This window comes from Cucurbita pepo, chromosome 16 (assembly GCF_057944985.1).
Source record: "Cucurbita pepo subsp. pepo isolate OVF chromosome 16, ASM5794498v1, whole genome shotgun sequence".
Lineage (NCBI taxonomy): Eukaryota > Viridiplantae > Streptophyta > Magnoliopsida > Cucurbitales > Cucurbitaceae > Cucurbita > Cucurbita pepo.
This window is the reverse complement of record NC_141813.1, coordinates 11,549,490-11,568,645: the sequence shown is the minus strand read 5'-3', so window position 1 is coordinate 11,568,645 and position 19,156 is coordinate 11,549,490. Positions and strand designations below refer to the sequence as shown.

At 37.5% G+C, this 19,156-nt stretch overlaps 4 protein-coding genes across 4 annotated transcripts; 1 reads left to right on the top strand and 3 right to left on the bottom strand.

Moving 5' to 3' along the window:
• Positions 1-180: 180 nt before the first annotated feature.
• LOC111777467 (coumaroyl-CoA:anthocyanidin 3-O-glucoside-6''-O-coumaroyltransferase 1) lies at positions 181-1,700 on the bottom strand. The gene is given in 3 exon segments (XM_023657091.2): positions 181-492; positions 494-1,593; positions 1,596-1,700. Coding segments are annotated over 3 exon segments (1,377 nt in total). The 5' UTR covers positions 1,699-1,700; the 3' UTR covers positions 181-318.
• Positions 1,701-5,137: 3,437 nt separating this feature from the next.
• Positions 5,138-7,038, top strand: LOC111777468 (putative cyclin-D6-1). Its single transcript, XM_023657092.2, has 6 exons — positions 5,138-5,440; positions 5,516-5,602; positions 5,689-5,784; positions 5,856-6,057; positions 6,150-6,280; positions 6,444-7,038. The coding sequence occupies exons 1-6, from the start codon at positions 5,201-5,203 to the stop codon at positions 6,714-6,716; spliced, it is 1,029 nt and encodes a 342-aa protein (XP_023512860.2). The 5' UTR covers positions 5,138-5,200; the 3' UTR covers positions 6,717-7,038.
• A 3,737-nt stretch (positions 7,039-10,775) lies between these two features.
• Positions 10,776-12,582, bottom strand: LOC111777469 (transcription factor MYB30). The gene is made up of 3 exons (XM_023657093.2): positions 12,259-12,582; positions 12,052-12,181; positions 10,776-11,432 (listed from the first exon to the last, which is right to left on the bottom strand). Exons 1-3 carry the CDS (start codon positions 12,389-12,391, stop codon positions 10,988-10,990), a joined length of 708 nt encoding a protein of 235 aa, XP_023512861.2. The 5' UTR covers positions 12,392-12,582; the 3' UTR covers positions 10,776-10,987.
• A 3,615-nt stretch (positions 12,583-16,197) lies between these two features.
• LOC111777046 (transcription factor MYB30-like) lies at positions 16,198-17,388 on the bottom strand. The gene is made up of 3 exons (XM_023656488.2): positions 17,200-17,388; positions 16,990-17,119; positions 16,198-16,611 (listed from the first exon to the last, which is right to left on the bottom strand). Exons 1-3 carry the CDS (start codon positions 17,345-17,347, stop codon positions 16,200-16,202), a joined length of 690 nt encoding a protein of 229 aa, XP_023512256.2. The 5' UTR covers positions 17,348-17,388; the 3' UTR covers positions 16,198-16,199.
• Between the last annotated feature and the right edge of the window lie 1,768 nt (positions 17,389-19,156).

Here is a 19,156-nt window from a genome sequence, read left to right as displayed (position 1 = left end):
TGGTAAATCCTCAAATGTCGAACAAATCGAGTCTCGATTAAGGGGAGGTGTTGGTTGATGAAAGTCTCGTTGACTAATTTAGGGAATGATCATAGGTTTATAATCAAAGAATACTCTCCTCATTGGTAGGAGGCGTACTTTGTTCGAAGGGAGGTGTTGGATGATGAAAGTCTTATCGACTAATTTAAGAAATGATCATAGATTTATAATCAAAGAATACACTCCCTATTGGTAGGAGGACTAATGCTAACCGTGGACAATATCATACCATTACAAAGAGTCTGCTATAATTATAATAAAATATACATACAAATCTTGTCACGAGCAACCGAGAAGCTTTAGGTTTTGTTCCCACACGGCAACAAAGCTAGCCATATGAGCCGAACCCAGACCCAACCCAACTTCAATGCCACCATTTTCGTTCCTGGATTCCCCTATAGAAAACAACCTCCCACGATCAACTTGAACCACCTCGGTCTTTATGGGCCTCCCCCCACCCAAAATTGGTGTCATACGCGCCCAACCTCGGCGACCCAGCGGCACAAAGCGCAGCTCCACGTTCAACAAACTCCTTCCACACCGACGTCTCCGCCATTACGTCTTTCAACGTCTCTTTCTTCACTTCTCCCACTCTTTTCTCAATCGCTTTCATTGCCACAACTAACCCATTTTCCCCCAATAGCTCACTCTTCTCTACTGCCGTAAGGCAAAACGCAAAGCAATTCCCAAAATACTCCACTGGGATTCGATACCCAAGTCGTTCGTTACGGCAATTGGCTGCAAACGCGAAGCAGCACGCTTCATCCTCTGCACCACTACCGCCACTGATTAACTCACGCGACATAATGAAACTAACCCAAACCACAGAGGATGTCACTACAAAACTCGAAAATTGGGTCGATTTGGTTATCTGGGAATTCGCCCAATTTTTGAGTCTCTCGATTTGGGGTTTGGACAACGAGAAAGTTGCTCTAACCTTGTCGCTTAAACGCCGACTGATGAGCTCACTGTCAAAATTGATGGGTTCAGAATGATGGCGAAGATAAGCGGATTCGAGTCCTTCTGGGTCTTGCGCAACAGTCCGATCGTGAGACGGCAGTGGACCATTAAGGCCATTTCCAGCAGAGATAGACGCCCAGGATCTGATGAAATGATGGAGTGCAGGTCCATCAGCAGCGACGTGGAGAAACGAAACGCATAGGGAAAGGGCATGGTAAGGGAAGATGGTGATTTGCAGAGCCATGAGAGGAATGACTTGAGTCCCATCTGACAAGAGGCAAGACATGGGCCAATCTTGGAACAATGGGTACACATCTCGAGCATCTTTTGGGTGATCGGGTATGAGGGCGTGGAAATGGGAGGGATCCGACTCGGCTATGGCTAATTGGACAGAGTCGTGAGGGGTATAAAGGAAATGGGGCTTGTGGGGGTGTGGAGGGAGGATGAGATTGGCTGCAAAAGGGAAGAAGTGTTGGAGAGAAAGGGAAAGAGAGCGTTTGAGCGATGGGAGAATGGCGTGGGTAAAATGGGCGGTGGAGCGGGGAAATTCGTAGAAGAAAAGAAGCCGTGTGGGTGCATATCGGAGACACATTAGTCGAAGAAGGTGAGCGGCAGAAGGGTCGCCGGAACGGAGCCCGGCGGTGGAGAAACCAGGCACTTGTCTATAACCTTCACTGAAAAACAGGAGGAGTCCACCATTGACACACGATTTAAGAATGAGAAATAGAATTAGGATACGATTTAAGAATGAGAAATAGAATTAGGATGGAAAGTTCAATCTGAATTGATATTCACAACCTTTTTACCTAGGATATAAATACTAACTATATCTTGAGAATAAAATAAAATATACTACTAATTAAATATCTAATTACGAATATCATATATTTCATAATTAATTCGAACTAGAAATAAGTTGCACTAAATTCGGACAAGTATTTGCAATTTTGATGTCTTTAGTTTTATAAGAATGTTATTATTTGTTTTTTTAGTTATTCCTTCCCTTTTGTAATCCAATCTCGAATATAACTTTTTTTTTTAGGTCGAGAAAAAATTCGTTTATAAGTTGATTTGGGTAAAGTTTATCTAAAATTCTGTTATTTTTTTTGTTTTTAATAGTCAATAACGCAACGTTGAGCTCTGAAAATTTTCGAATTGGATTGGGTTACCCATTCAACTAATCCGAATGTGTAAGTTAGTGTAAAAAAATTTATGAACCCAACTCGAGCGGTCGAGCCCTCGAAATCGTCGTTCATATCGTGTACAACTCCTAATCCAATCCATTAGAAATTGGAGTGATCCATGATTGGTTTTGTTTATGGATGTGTCGGCCCAATTGGTGAAGCCATCACAATCCAAATACCAAAGAAAGCAGACGGCATGGACATGGACAAGTGTAGGTGGTTGAAAGAAGCTAAACTGGTGTCTTTAACGACATGTGTGTACTATGTCTCCTTGACTATTCTTCCACACATCTGTTTCACTGTCTCTCCATTGCTTTCTATTTTTGTCTTTCAACTCTACAAAAGCTCCATGCATGCTAACCTAATTCTTACCACCTTTTCTCATCGCTTCAAACACACATTCAACGCCACAATATGACACTAAAAGAGGGATACATGAATGAACCTGTGAAATTCCATATTGGTTAAAAAGGGGAACGAAACACAAACCTCTCCCCAGTAGACGCATTTCAAAACTGTAAGAATGACGACAGTACAAAACGAGCCAAAGCAGACAATATCTACTAGTAGTGGGCTTGAGTTCTTACAAATGATATTAGAGTCAGACACTGAGTCCAAAAGGAAGTGGATTGTGAGATTCCACGTCGGTTGGAGAGATGAACAAAACATTCCTTAATAGACACATTTCAAAACCATGAGGCTGACAGCGATTGTAATAGGCCAAAGCAAACAATATTTGTTAGTGGTGGGCTCGGTCTATTACACAGAACTAAAAAGTTACTACCTATACCAATAAAGTGCACATTCTTTTTTGGTAACTCAATAATAGGAACTTCATAGTTAAGCATGTTTTATCTAAAAAAAATTTCTAAGATACACCTGTTGGAAAGACTCGTGTTGATATGTGGTGATAGTCTTCATTCTTAGGAAGCGAGGAATAGGTAACGAAACCATGTCGTAGGGAAAGCAGGAGAATGTTGGGTCGTGGCGTTCCATATTCTAAAGTAATAATGGTAGTAAAAGGAGACGTAATAATTAAGATGGGAGAAAAATAATGGTGGATGTGGGTATTAATGTGGGTTGGTTGGGAGATAAATGTATGTATATATTTAAGAATTGGAAAAATAATTGAAATTATGAATGATGGTGTATGGTGCATATGGGGGGTTTGGCGTGAAATACCCACTCATAAAATCTGTCACATTCAATTTAAAAATGCTTTACCATATACTATATATTATATTTATATTTATATTTATATTTATATTTATATTTATATTTATTTACAATTTAAAAATTAAAGGAAGAATAATAAAAAATAAAAATAAAAAGAAAAAGAAAAATAATTTGGTGTCTTTACACTTTCTCTTAAATCAATGCAGAGAAAGAAAAGTGAAAGCCTTACAAAATACTAAATAAATCCCCTCTAAAGTGGTCTGGTCAACATTTAAATCATTATACAAAATTCTCCCCATAAATTAAAAGCTATTGGAACGTTCTTCACACGTATCGGGACCCCACTTATTTTACGTGGAGGGTCGTGGTTTGAATGGGGTGAGGATTCACTGTTTAGACGGGAACCCCACTTATTTTACGTGGAGGGTCGTGGTTTGAATGGGGTGAGGATTCACTGTTTAGACGGGAAATATAAATGGGGCTGGAAGCGGGATTATATTTATGAGATTTCACGACGGTTGGAGAAGGGAATGAAACATTACTGGTAAAGATGTTTTTCTGTTACATAAATGGGACTGGAGGTGGGATTATATTTGTGAGATCTCATGTTAGTTGAAGAAAGTAACGAAATATTAGTAGTAAAGATGTGAAAACTTCTAAATAGATGCGTTTTCGGTTTAATTTTTGTTTTAAACATAAAACCACTAAGGATTAAGGCCATAAATATGTGATTAAAATAGGATGCCTTTTGTCCTTTGGAAAGTTCCAACACATTCATGTCCTAATCCTACTTAATTATATTCCATAATCTATGTGCAAAAGAGGCTCTCAATTTCATCATTTAACTTTATGCACGCATTAATTCACTCTTTTTTTTTTTTTTTTATTATTATAAAAAAAATTATGTTTTTGTTTTTAAATAAATTTTAAATGTAACCGTTCAAACTCACTCTGAGTAGATATTGTCTGTTTTGATTAATTACATATTGTTGTCAGCAGCACAGTTTTAATATGCTTATGTTAGAAGAGAGATTTCCATATGAGTCCTACTGACGTGGGATCTCACTCCACTCCTTTGAGAGTCTTCTATGTCTGTCCAACTGAAATGAGATCTCACAATACACCCCCTTGACCTAGTGTCCTCTCTGGCCACCCTCTTGAGAGGTTTCCGCATCTGTCCAACCAACGTGAGATCTCACAATCTACCTTCTTGAGAGGCTTTCACACCTGTCCTACTGAAGTGGGATCTCACAATTCTCCCATTGGGCCCAACGTTCTCTCTAGCAACCCCCTTAAGAGGTTTCCACACATGTCCAATCGACGTGAGATCTCACAATCCACTCTCCTTAAAAAGGTTTCTACACCTATATTAACTGAGGTGGGATCTCACATTCCACCACCTTGGGCCTGTCCTTGCTAGCCACCCCTTTGAGAGGTCTGCGCCTGTCTAACCAACATGTGATCTCCCCATCCACTCCCTTGAGAAGTTTCCACGTCTATCCAACTGAAGTGAGGTCTCACAATTCAGTGTTCTTGTTGACCCCACCCTCTTGAAATGTTCTCGCACCTGTCCAATCGACATGGGATCTCACAATCCACTTGTTCTTGCTAGCACACGGCTCGGGTCACACTCTAATATCAAGCGTTATTATTATTATTATTCAAAAATTAAGTATATATATATTTATATAGTTTTCCATTTTCTTCCAATTTTGGTTCCCAATAACAAACTACCAAGCAGGGAAGGAGTAACATTGAAGTCTCCTCTAACTTCTTTTAAGAAACAGCGAAACCTCTGCTTTTTCTCATCATCACTTCCTCTTCTTCTTCTTCTTTAAACCATGCCTTCCCTCTTCCACCACCACTCTCTCTCCCATTCAACATCTTCCCTTCTCTCCCTCTCCATGGACTTCGATCTCGAAAACCCATTCACCCATCTCCACCACCCTCACTCCTCCGACGCCGCCACTCTCTTCCTCATCGAGTCCGATCACATGCTCTCTCCAACCTACCTCCACACCCTTCATTCTTCTCCTTCCGGTTCCTCTGTTCGACAGGACACCATTTCTTTAATCTCTCAGGTAACCCATTTCTTCTTCTCTTCTTTAACTCCTTCAAATGGGCTTCTTTCCCCTGATTCTCTCTCTCATTTGCAGTGCTGTTGTAGCTGTAACATCGATCCACACTTATCGTACCTTGCCGTCAATTACCTCGATCGTTTCTTCTCCTTTCAGGGAGTGCCGGTAATGTCTTTTCACTGAAACTAAAACAGAGCGTTCGTTCTTCCCCTGTTTCCCCTGTTTTGAAAATTGTTGTTCGTTATTTACAGCAACCAAAGCCATGGGTCTTGAGGCTTCTTGCCGTCTCTTGTGTTTCTCTCGCTGCCAAAATGAAGCAAACAGAGCACAATCTCTTCGATTTTCAGGTATTATTGAACAAGTAGGCAATACCCAAATGGCAAATCCAGAGCTGACTCTGTTTTTTTTTTTGAAACAGGGGAATGAAGGCTTCATCTTTGATCCCCAAACAGTACACAGGATGGAATCTCTCATCTTGGGAGCTCTTAAATGGAGAATGCGCTCCATCACTCCCTTCTCCTTCGTCCCTTTCTTCATTTCCCTCTTCAAACTCAGAGACCCACCATTGTTGCAAGCTCTCAAAGCCAGAGCTACAGAGATCATCTTCATAGCTCAAAATGGTAATGAATTAAAAATCTAATAAAGGAACTTTTTTTCTTCACATTCTTGCTGCATCAATCAACAGACATTGCGTTTGCTTCTTTGTTCGTAGGGATTGAGCTTTTGGAGTTCAAGGCATCAGTAATTGCAGCCTCTGCTCTGCTCTCCGCCGCACACGAGCTCTTCCCAATCCAATATCCTTGCTTCAGAAAAGCAATTCTCAACTGTTCATACGTTAATAAAGTAAATACCCCACTTTCCTCTTTTATGTTAAAATTCATTAAAACAGAGAGACAGAGAGACAGAGAGACAGAGAGAGAGAGAGGAGAATGCAATAAATGCAATCTTAAATTAGAGAAATATATAATTGGGAGATTGTGATTAAAAAGGACTGCGGGTGGTGCAGGAGGAGGAAGAGGAAATATTGGGGAGATGCTTCAAGGCAGTGCAGGAGATAGTAATAAATGGGTACGAAAGAGGAAGATTGGATACAGAACAGAGGTCGGACACGGCGGCCAATGTACTGGACCACCATTTCTCGAGCTCTGAAAGTGAAAACACGTTCATGGGCACATCCTCCTCCGCCGCCGCCGTGACGAACAGAGCAGATAAGGATGGGAAGAAGAGAAAGGTGGGTGTTAGGCAGAGCAAGAATGAGAGGTGTATACAGCACTGTTGATGAGACGACGATGAGGATGGCAATGGCAGAATAGTTTTGGTTTGTTTGGTTTGGTATTGTATGTATGTAATGTGTAGAAGTATGGGGCAATCGGGGAAAAGAAGGAATTTGTGTTCCTTTTTTGTTGGGTTTCTTGGGACCAAAGAAAGACAAAACATAGCTTTGAAGTAGTGAGGCCGTTGTGGTGGTTGTGGTGGTGGTGGTGGTCGGACGTTGGATTTGTGTTTTGGGTTTTAGTGTGGTTTCTGTCGCTTAGTTTTCTAGCACAGATTAACTCTATACTTTATATACCTAATTCAATAATTTCTTGTGCTTTCTTATACACTTTTTGACTAATCCTAAAGGGAGACGAGCCGACAAAGACGAGAATCACTGTTGATAGATATTATCCGCTTTAGCATGTTACGTATTACCGTCATGCGCATCTACTAGGGAGAAGTTTCCACACCTTTATAACAAATGTTTCGTTCTCCTCTCTAACTGATATTGTATCTCACAATCCACCTCATTAGGGGCCAGCGAATCGTTAGTGTCAAGCTTTGATATCATTTGTACAGTCCAAGCTTACCTCTAGTAGATATTGCCCACTTTGACTCGTTATGTATCTCCGTCAGCCTCATAGTTTTAAAACACGTCTACTAGGGAGAAGAAATGTTTCGTTCCCCTCTTCAATCGATGTTGTATCTCACAATCCACCCCTTAGGGGCCAACGTCGTTGCTAGCACACTGTCTGGCTCTGATACCATTTGTAATTGCCTAAACCCAGGTGGAAATTTCCCTCTTTGGCTCATTACGTATCGCTGTCAGCCTCATAGTTTTAAAACACGTATACTAGGAAAATGTTTCCACACTCTTATAAATAATGTTTCGTTCGCCTCTCTAATTGACGTGGGATCTGACAAATTCAAAAATATTACGTGTTTGGTAACCCATTTGATGGTCCCCTATGATGAGATTTCCCCATCAAACATATAATAAGAACGAGGTGAGGAATGGGACAATTGAGAGGAGCCATAAAGAAGGAAAGAGAGAGAGACAACATTCAAATTAAAATTTGATATCAATCCCATTATTGCATGGATATTCAAAACTCTAAACCCTAAACCCTAAACGGTTGATATTAAAAAAAAGGAGACGCCTTTAGCTTAGATTTAGGTTCCAAGTTCTATAATGTGTAGTATTTTACTTTAAACTTAGTTGGGTCCTCCTCCAAATGAGTGGCATTCATCCACTTACTCTTGGCTTCTTTGGAGTGAACTTCACGTCACAACAACGAGTTTATGATATTAAACGTGCCTAAGTTTATGATGTTCAAATCACACGCATAAAATACATATGGTTTAAGAAGAAGATGAAGTTTGGACATTAATATGAGTGTCTTGAGGTAAGACAATAATGGCATAGGATTGTTAGGGTTTAATAATAAGTAGGCATGTGAAAAGAATCCATTTTTGTGCATGAGACACTCATAGAGTAGACCATATAATTACTTAACAAAAGGGGGAAAACAATAATGTAGTTTGAAGAGACAGAGTTGATTGTAGTGAGACGACTTAAAAAGTTGGAGAGTTTGGATTGTTGCTTCAATTTTGTGTAACACAAAGAAGGTAAGAACGCTCGATCGTAATATGAATGAGTAGATAATGGGTTTCTGTGTTTTGTAGCGTAGAGTCGTTGTAACGATTCAAACCCTCCACTAGTAGATATTTTCCTCACCACTTGTCACAATCGCATTTTTTATGGCAGCGGACTTGCGATTGTGTGACACTCACTTCCCAGCAACAAATGAGCTAAGCTAATTCGTTCTTACGTCGCCTACGGCCAAACGACGTATGCTCGAGTCTCTAGCCCCAGTTTAAGAAGAAAGTTTTAGAAAATGGGGACATAGAGATTTCGAAAGAGAGTTTTGAAAGTAAGATTTGAAAGATTGAAATTGGTGTTGTATATGATGCAAGCAAAAAGACAACAACAACGGCTTACAACATGAGGATTTTCCCTTCTAGGCTTTCCCTCAAAGGAGAGGTTTCCACACCCTTACAAAGAATGCTTCATTTATGTTAGGATTGTTGAGAGTAATTTAGTAATGATCATGAGTTTATAAGTAGGAAATACATCTCCTTTGTTCGAGGACTCCAGAGAAGGAGTCGAGTCCCAATTAAGAGAAGACTGTTCGAGAGCTCCATATTCCTCAAAGGAGAGGCTCTATAGTGTACTTTGTTCGAGAGGAGGATTGTTGAGTATTGTTGGGAGAAAGTCCCACATTGGCTAATTTAGGGAATGATCATGAGTTTATAAGTAAGGAATACATCTACATTGAGGCAAAACCACGAGGGCTTATGCTCAAAGTGGACAATATCATACCATTGTAAAGAGTCCCTATCTACCCGCTGCTGTTCCATTGATGCGTCGTAGTTTCTGAGCAAAGTCACATGCAAACCGAGAGAGAGAGAGAGATGATATTAAGGGTGATGCTGCAACCAAGTGTTTCATAAATGCATGGAGGGGCTGTGCAGATGGTCTACACCTAACTATATACACCCAAGCTTCTGTTCTCTCTTTAATAGCCGAAACCCACAATGTTCGCACCACTTCGCACAAAAAAAGGAACCCTACATATCTATAAACCACCCCTTGCTCCCTTCTTCCCTTCCCGCCTATATATTACATTATCCTATCTCCGTCAGCGTCCTCGCTTGTACACTGTCCAGTGTCCGATTCAATTTTAAAATGTAGGAGAGATTTACACACTAATACTTTGTTCTCCTCTCTAACCGAACGTGGAATCTCACAATCCACCCCTTGGGACCACCGTCTTAGCTGGCACACCGTCCAATGTCCGTTAGCTTCACGGTTTTAAAACGCGTTTAATAAGAAGAGGTTTCAACCCTATTGTAGTTTTGTTCCCCTATCCAACCGAAGTAAGATCTCACACAAACAACCATTTTTAAGCAGTGATTTTTTGAAAAATAAATTATAAAAAAAATGATGTATAATTTATCATAAATAAAAATATATATTTTAAAATTAAAAAAAAAATTCGAATTAATTTAATTCAACTCAATCAAATTTAATTACCATCCTTATAAATTAAAAATCGAAAATAATTTCGCAATATATATATTATTTAAAATTCATTAGGTAAGCAATTATTTAATATTATAGACTAATATTAAGAATTTTAATGACGCAAAATTAAACAATAATTGAACCCACCAATAGTATTAAAGTTGACTCAGTTTTAGGACCTTGAGTTGAAAAAGATTAAATTATTAATATTATTTTTTCCTTTTCAATATAAAATGTAATTGAGATATGGTTGGTATGACTTTTGTCGGTGAAAATATTAAAATAATATTAATTATTTAACTATGTTGGCTATATTATTATTTAAATTATAAATGCTCGTAGGTTTCAATTATGCGCTTACCATTTTAAATATATATTTTCTTAATTCCTCAATTATAAAATTGATTCCAAAAGCATCATTTAAAAATAATTTTAAATATGAGATCCAAATGTCAAACAATATGCCAGCAAGAACGTCGGTCCCTAAGGAGTAGATTGTGGGTCCCCGTAGAATGTGAGATCCATATGAGACGATGTGCCAGCGAGTACACTAAGCCTCCAAATGGGTAGATTATGGAATCTGAGATTTAGACACAGAACGGTTTGTCAGCGATGATGCTAGCCTCGTGGATAGACACTAGACAGTAGGCCGAGTGAATTGTTAAAATTGTGAGGCTTACCGCAATACAAAGATTTTTTTTTTTTTTTTTTTTTTTTGAAGTGAGGTTTGGTTAAAACTTATTTCAAATCAACTTTTTCGAGAGACTTTTTTTTTTTTTTTTTTTTTTTTTTGTTAATACCAATTATGTGAATAAAACTTTAAACTATACATTTGGCGGCCGTTTCTTTCAGTCCAATGCCCGGCCTCAAAAGGGTTTGATATGGGTCGGGCATTAAATTATTGTACAAACAGTTCCAACGGTTGGTAGATGAAACTCCCATGAGTTTATAATTAAAATATATTCTTTCGATTGACACGAGTCGTTTTGGGAAGTCCAAAGCAAAGTCATGAGAGTTTATGTTCAAAGTGGACAATATCATACAATTGTGGAGAGTCGTGTTCGTCTAACACCAACAAGGATTTCTGTGTTCATAGACTTGTGACGATATGGAGCACAAAAAATTTACAAATCCCAAATGCATCATCATAACGCCACTAGAGTAGGAAGAACAATCTAAGAAACACCCAAATGGGCGCCATTCACTTACAGTAAGGAGCAGAACAGATCTATGTAATTATCGTCGTAGGTGGGTTCATGATGTTGTGGTGAAAAGATACCAATTTCGTAGTCTGCTGAGAATTCTAAGCACCCATCAAGAACATCACTTACGCATTGTTCAGTCCAGAAATCTTGGTAGTACCCACTTCGATCATAATCTTCCACTCCCCAATTTTGGGTGGCGAAATTGTCATCACATGAAGATGTTTGTTGGGACAAAGATGAGCTCTCTAGAATCCCAAATGTGGTGGAGGAATAGCCCGTAAAGTCTTCTCTTTTTGCTTCAATCACTTGGGATGTTAATTGCTTTGGTTTTGGTTGAGTTGATGATTGTGGTTTCGGCTTCACTTGCTTCTTTAGGTGCGCGTTCCAATGGTTCTTTATTTCGTTGTCTGTTCTTCCCGGTAGTTTTGCAGCGATGGTCGACCATCTGGAAAATTGAAAGCAAAAAAAACACTTCATTTTCTATACTAATATAATAGTCTGTGTTGGGAGATGAGTCGCACGTTAACTAATTAAGGGGTTGGTCGTGGGTTTGTAAGTAAGGTACATTATGTGTATTGATATAAGAGTGAGGAGAGCTTATACTCAAAGTGGACAATATCATACCATAGAATCCTCAAGTGTCAAAGAAAGAAGTTGGAGCCTCAAAGGTGTAATCAAAAGTGACTCAAGTCTTTGTTCGAGAGCTCTAGAGAAGGAGTCGAGCCTCGATTAAAGAGAGGTTGTTCGAGTGCTCTGTGAGCTTTAAGAGGAAGCTCTATAATGTACTTTGTTCTAGGGAGGATTGTTGGGAGAGGAGTCCCCGATGGCTAGTCAAAAGGTGACTCTAGTGTCAAACAAAAAGTGTACTTTACTCGAGTACTCTAGAAAAGAAGTCGAGCCTTAGGGGAGGCTGTTCAAGGACTTCAGAGGAAACTCTATGATATTCAAGAGGAGGATCGTCGGGAGATGAGTATAGTCAAAAGTGACTCAAGTGTCGAGCCTCGATTAAAGGGTTGATCATGGGTTTATAAGTAAGGAACACTAAACCCAATTAATCTCGATACCTATTGCCATGTTTCTTATGGAGATTGCAGATTAAGTCATTCTCTTCATCCGTGTAATTCCCTCGCTTAATACCCGGACGAAGATAATTCAACCATCGCAATCTACAACTCTTACCACATCGGGTGAGCCCTACAAGTGCCAAAACCCAAATCAGAATCCTTTTCAAAAACCCATGTTTAGAAGTAGCTAAAGATTGATTAGAGTACCTGCAAGCGTGGGAAGCTCCCGCCATTTGGAAGGGCCATATCTCTGAACATAAGCTCTAAGCTTTTCATCTTCTTCAAAGCTCCACGCACCTCTCCTCACTCCATCCTTATCAACAACAGGAGCTCGCACCATTTTCTTCACCAACAGAGGCACCAAGAGAGTGGGCGAGCGAGCTTGGAGTGGTGCTATAGGGGACTGAATTTAAATCAACAACTTCACAAGGATCCGACAGCAGACACAATCCGCGTGGGGTGGGGATGAGCTGAGCCAAGAAGCTTACAAGACCCATGTCGTCATTTGTGCGATGTCAATATTTGAGGTAAGATGGAAGAAATATGAGTGTGAAAACAAACCAAAAAATGGCTGAAAACCTTTCGTAAAACGAAAAACACGCAACAAACGAGAGGTCAAGAGCGTTGGATTATCACAAAACTACAGTCATCTATGATTGTAGGCCTCATCCTTCCCTTGTCACTTTCTGTATGTGTTCCACGTTTCCCCATCGCTTTCATTCAAATTCAAATTATTCCCTGTCCCACTTCTACTAATTTAGGGAATGATCACGTGTTTATGATCAAGAAATACTATTTTCATTAGTACCAGTTCTTTGAGAATCCCAAAGCAAAGTCACTAGAGCTTATACTCAAAGTGGACAATATCGTACCATTGTAGAGAATCAAATTCTTTTGAAAATATAATTTATTTTTTACTTATTCAACATGGGTTATACTTGAATTCATGAGATCTTGTGCTTAAAGTGGACAATATTATACCATTGTGGAGAGTCGTGTTCATCTAATACTTTCGATGGTATCAGATTTTTTCGAAAATATAATTTGTTCTTTACTTATTCAACGTGGGTTTTACTTGAATTTATGAGATTTTATGTTCAGGGTAGACAATATCATACTATTGTGGAGAGTCGTGTTCATCTAACACCTTCGATGGTATCAAATTCTTTTGAAAATATAATTTGTTATTTACTTATTCAACATGGGTTTTACTTGAATTCGTGAGATCTTATGCTCAAAGTGGACAATATCATACCTTTTTGAAGAGTCGTGTTCATCTAACACCTTCGATGATATCAGATTCTTTTGAAAATATAATTTGTTCTTTACTTATTCAACATGGGTTATACTTGAATTCACGAGATCTTATGTTCAAAGTGGACAACATCATACCATTGTGGAGATATGTGATTCTTAACCTCGCAACCATTCAAATAATAATAATAATAATAATAATAATGAACTTTTGTTGTTTAAAGTAATGATTTAACAAATTAAAAAGCTATACAAAAAAAGATCCGTCCTAGATTTGAGGACCCATGAGATTGACAATAATTTTCCTCCCAACTTCAACCACACAACAACGAATGTTGATTTTAGTTTTATGTTCATAGTGTACCTAAATTTTTCCAAATTTGTTTTTGATTGAACAAGCTTGAATTATTCTTGACTAAATTTTAAAATCCATTTTCTTTTACTTTATAAATTTCGGCATACATATACTATTGGATAATGATCTCTAAGCACGTGAAGTGGGACAACATCGGTCTCTAAACTTATGTTAAGGATTAGAAATGTGGTCAATATCACGAAGAAAAAATATGAAACTGCCCAAGTTCACTGTTAGTAGATATTGTCCGCTTTGATCCGTTACGTATCGCTGTCAGCCTTACGATTTTAAAACGCGTCTATTAGGGAGAGGTTTCAACACTCTTATAAGGAATGTTTTGTTCCCCTCTCCAACTGATATGAGATCTCACCATCCATTTCCCTTGGGGGCTAGCGTCCTCGTTGACATACCGCTCGATGTCTAAATCTGATACCATTTGTAATAGTCTAAGCCCACCACTAGTAGATATTTTCTGTTTTGACCCGTTACGTATTGTTGTCAGTCTTACGATTTTAAAACGCGCCTATTATCGAAAAGGTCTAGCTCTACTCTGACTAGTGCCTCGCACTGTTCGATGACTGACTCTGATACCATTTGTAACAGTCCAAGCCCACCGCTAGCAAATATTGTCCACTTTAACCCGTTACGTATGCTGTCAGTCTCTATCTCCTAGGGAGAGATTTTAACACCCTTATAAGAAATGTTTCGTTTTTCTCTCCATTCAATGTGAGAGCTCACAAAAGAGATATTTCATAAGGAAGCCATCGAAGGCTTTCCACAAATTGAGATTTAGCCATAGAAGAATCGAATTGTATCCAAGTAATAAGAGAGGCACATAGACCAATCAATCGTATCGGTCGTATTCTAGAATTTGTAATGAAAAATGGAGTACTGCTTCCTACCACGGGACACACAATAGGACCACTTAAATCATAATATCCACATAAATTTCCATACCTAAATCTACTTTCAAGAACGATAGCGGCCCGAATTTAATGGGCTTGACGAACATAGGGCTCATAGGGCTCAGTGTGTGAATGATGAATCTTGGTTTGTTTCAACACAGCTCAGATGCGGGTCCTATAGTTAATTGATTGATTGATGTTTTTTTTTTTTTTTTTTGGGTTATACAGACCAAACTGGTTGTGCCCTGTCAGGATTTCCAAACATCATCGTCCCATTGCCATTCGACAAGCACACAAATTTGCCAAGGTTTTAACTTAGAAAATGGGAGCTAAAAATCCTAGACCACACATTCTTAAAATCTGCAATAATGTGAAAATAATGTCACAAAAGACTTTCTTTGTCTCAACTTTTCCATGGAGTTTCACTTATTTGATAGTCTCCCACGACCTAGTTTGACCTTTTTCGGGCTTTCATATCTCTAACGTCCTACTCTACCTTCCTATGTCACACGTATTTTCTCTATTCTATTATTGAATGGGTCGGTGTCATGATTTAGCATCAACACGAAGAGTGGAACGATTTTTTCCTAACATGTTTAGATTTAGCAATGTTTGTACCGTGATTGTGAAAATTTAGTCTCATGAAAAGAGATTAATAGGCTACTAGCACTCATATACGCATAAGGAATACTTTGTTAAGGAATGTTTCAATGAACGAAGATGTGCCGACGATACTAGTGAATTGTTTCAAATGAAAATGACTAAGAAAGTTTGATAGATAGTGATATTGTATAAGCTACTGTTGATATTGATTGTGGTAGATTTCAACTTTGTAATCAACGTGTTTGTACAAACACATAGAGTTGGGCTTATCAAATACGAGCTAACACCACGGAAGTTCAAAAACTATGTATTTGAACTAATTTTTAAATGCTAACGAGTAAGTTTAAGGTGCCCTAGTAAGATTTTAAAAGGAATTAAGTTGTAAAAGAATTGGGAAGGAAAAGGGTATAATGGTCATTTTACTAATTTTTCAGCAAACTTATTGATTTTTTAATTAATTTGGAAGAAATAATCTCAAGGGTCCAGAAGGGAAAAGTGACAAAGTAAGGTAAGGAGTGTTTATAAAAATTTGGGATTTTTTTCAGAATAAAATATTTTTAAAAATGGAAAAATGACCAAAAAGCCGCTGAAGTTCACAAAAATTACAAAATTGCCACTATACCTAATTTTCAGCCCGAATTCGTTTCTACTCGAGAAAATCTACTATATCGTTAAATTTTGCTCAAAGTTGGATATCATCAACGACTAGAAGTAGAGATCAAGGCATGTCATGATGTATTAGGCAAGAATAGGTCTAAATATGATTACACGTGATTGCATTTTCTGACCATAATTATGAGCTCAATCAGTGATTATTCCTTTAAGAAAAACTCGAGTCACATGCTATTCTTATTTCTTTTAGGTAAGATACCTATATGAATGACGACGTTGCTACGAAGGCCATAGAATAGAAGATAGGATAGTTGTATAAGTCCATATCACGACATTTCATTACTTTGAATTGTTTTAACAAACATTTAAGCCAATAACATCATTTATTAACGTTTAAAATAGTTTTTTCAAAACGTTGTTCAATCACTGGGAGGAAACATTTCATAATGTTGAAAGAGATCCATTGGTACATGAGTTGGGTTATTATCCAAACTTAAAGGGTCTTCAAGAACAAAAGGATCGGTCCATAAGTTGCCGCCCAGTTCCATAGAGTGTTCAGCATTCAAACCAACAACCCATGTCTCAGTTTCCCCAAAGTTCATGCCTTCATGCTTGGCTGCCAATTCTGGGGTTGCCATATCTGAATTCAAAACAAAAAGGGTTTCATCCAATTCTTCTCGGATTCTTAATTCCGAGCATGAACTAGCTGCTGCTTCTTCAACCTCCGTGTTTGACGGGTTCTGATCCAAAAGTTTCTTTAAGTTCGTGTGCCAATGATTCTTTATTTCGTTATCTGTTCTTCCCGGTAAATGAGCAGCAATGGCAGACCACCTGCCCAAATCCATTATGCATTGCGTAAGAGTTGAGTATACATATGAGAGGGTTTAGGAAGGATGGTTAGGAATAACAGCTCTCTATAATGGTATGATATTGTCACTTTGAGCATAAGCTCTTGTGGGACTCTCCCAAAAGACCTCGTTACTAATGGAGATGTATTCCTTACTTATAAGCCCATGATCATTTAGTCAAGGTGCGACCCCCTCCCAACAATTCTCAACAAAGATGATGTGAGAATCCCACCTTGATTGGGAGGAGAACGAAACACCCTTTATAAGAGTGTGGAAACCTTTCCCTAGTAGACGCATTTTAAAGGGAAAGCTCAAAAAAGACAATATATGCTAGTGGTGTATCTGGGCTGTTACAAATGACCTATTTCCGAGAGTTGCTTGCAATCGAAGGATGGTTTGATCCTCTTCCTTTTGGAAGTTCCCTCTTTTGATATTAGGCGCTAAGTAGTTCATCCAACGCAATCTACAGCTTTTTCCACATCGGGATAGACCTAAACGGTACCATGTTCATGTTTATTAGCAAAACTAAGTGACCAAACATGAATTAATTAGTTCATAATGAATGAATTACCTGCAAACTTGGGAATTAAGCGCCAATTCCAAGAGCCATATTTGGTAACATAAGCTCTAAGTTTCTCATCTTCCTCCTTACTCCATCTACCCTTTCTTCTTCCATTTTCACCATCTTCTCTTTCTCTCTCATCACCCTCTTCTTCCATGCAGACAGAGATAGAATAATCAACATGAAATCGTGGAGAAGATGTGATGCAAATATAAGGGCGTTTTAATGTTTAGAGTGGTTAGAAATGTGTATTTAATGCTCGGGTTCTGTGGGACATTCACCCGAGATGAAGAAGCTTTGTTTACATTGAAAACCAAGATAAGAGGGGATATAAATTTCGCTTCATTAACTAAATAGGGTCGGGATCGGAAATTATATTCTCTCTCCCTATCCCCTCGATTATATATCTATATATATATATAGTTTGAATAAATATATAGATTTTTTTTAATGTGTTAGATGAATGTGGTCAAATATTAAAATTTGAATTTTTTTAATTTATATTTCTAATTTTACTATATTTTTTTAATACAAATATATTAAAAAATGTAAATTATGAGTAAAAAAAAATTCTTTAAAATGAATAATTTTTAAATATATTAAAAAAAATCAGTGAATTATTATTTTTTTGAATTATTATTTTTTTAATTTTGGTAGTACGAAGTTTGTATTTAAAATGATAAAATACTTTAAATAATTAAAAAAAATTATTTTTTTTTATCATAACAAAAGTATTTAAACGACCAATAAATATATCACACGTGACCTTTAATCAGTCAACTCGCCACATTTCCTAATCTTTAATGTCGAAAATTCTCAACTCATATTAATAATTTTTGTTTTTTTTTTTAAAAAAAATCTTCGTGACATGTGAAAAGCAAAATCTTTTTATATGGCGAAGTCAACACATTTTCGACGGAATAATTAATAAATGCTGGTGAATTTATATTTTGTAGCATTTTAATAAAAGCCACGTGGAAAAAAAGTCATATAAATTTAATTATGGGACCCACATTCAGAAATTTCATGACACGTCACACCACACATTTGAGAATTTGTCTTATTTCAACAAATATTAAAATAAAGTGTATATATTTACTAATAAAAATAGCGAAATTATTAACAAATGACAACTAGATTAATGGACTAGAAATATCCCCACAATAAGAATTATTCATCTAATTAAAAAATATTAAATAAATAAATAAATATTTATGTATTAATTTAAACCATTCATATGCATTTATGGTGTTGTGTTCCAAGATGTTGATGCAACATTGAACGCGTTTTTCCACGTACACACTTCGAGTCAAGTCTACCAATTCACATGGTGATTAAGTTTGTTCGATAAGATAACAAATCTCAATAGTTATATGATATTATCCATATTTTTAATGTATGACTAAAGTCTTGTCTTAAATAGTCATCTATCTATTTAGTACTATTCTAATTCTTCTTTCTCTCGAGCACCTTGCTGGTCTGAGAGAATTTTACTATGGATCTTAATGTATTCGAGACTTTCAAAAATTTTGTTTGGCACTTGAAGATTCTATTGATATGACTAAATTAAGATAAATGCACGACTCTAATACTATTTGATAGGGCAAAGAAACTAGACAATATATGATATTGTCTACTTTGAGTATAAGCTCTCTTCACTGTGATTTTGGTTTTTTCAAAATTATTAATGAATATAATGTTTTCCATAATTAACTAATGTAAAGTAATAAGTCAAAATTTTTTATCATATATATATTTTGATACCACTTGTCACAATCGCACTTTTAATAGCAGCGGACTTGCGATTGTGCGACACTCACTTTCCAACGATAAGTGAGCTAAGTCAATTCGTTCTTGCGTCGCCTACGACTAAGCGACGTATGCTCGAGCCTCTGGCCTTGATTTTAGGAGAAGGTTTTAGAAAACGAGAGCAGAGAGAGATTTTTGAAAGAGAGATTTTTGAAAG

Coding starts and splice junctions, on each gene's coding strand:
- LOC111777468 (XM_023657092.2), top strand. CDS start 5,201: ATGCCTTCCCTCTTCCACCACCACTCTCTCTCCCATTCAACATCTTCC. Junction 5,603..5,688: donor TCTCCTTTCAGGGAGTGCCG/GTAATGTCTTTT, acceptor CGTTATTTACAG/CAACCAAAGCCATGGGTCTT. Junction 6,281..6,443: donor ACTGTTCATACGTTAATAAA/GTAAATACCCCA, acceptor CGGGTGGTGCAG/GAGGAGGAAGAGGAAATATT.
- LOC111777469 (XM_023657093.2), bottom strand. CDS start 12,391: ATGGTGCGAGCTCCTGTTGTTGATAAGGATGGAGTGAGGAGAGGTGCG. Junction 12,182..12,258: donor GGAGCTTCCCACGCTTGCAG/GTACTCTAATCA, acceptor TGGCACTTGTAG/GGCTCACCCGATGTGGTAAG. Junction 11,433..12,051: donor CATAAGAAACATGGCAATAG/GTATCGAGATTA, acceptor TCAATTTTCCAG/ATGGTCGACCATCGCTGCAA.
- LOC111777046 (XM_023656488.2), bottom strand. CDS start 17,347: ATGGAAGAAGAGGGTGATGAGAGAGAAAGAGAAGATGGTGAAAATGGA. Junction 17,120..17,199: donor CTTAATTCCCAAGTTTGCAG/GTAATTCATTCA, acceptor GGTACCGTTTAG/GTCTATCCCGATGTGGAAAA. Junction 16,612..16,989: donor CAAGCAACTCTCGGAAATAG/GTCATTTGTAAC, acceptor GGATTTGGGCAG/GTGGTCTGCCATTGCTGCTC.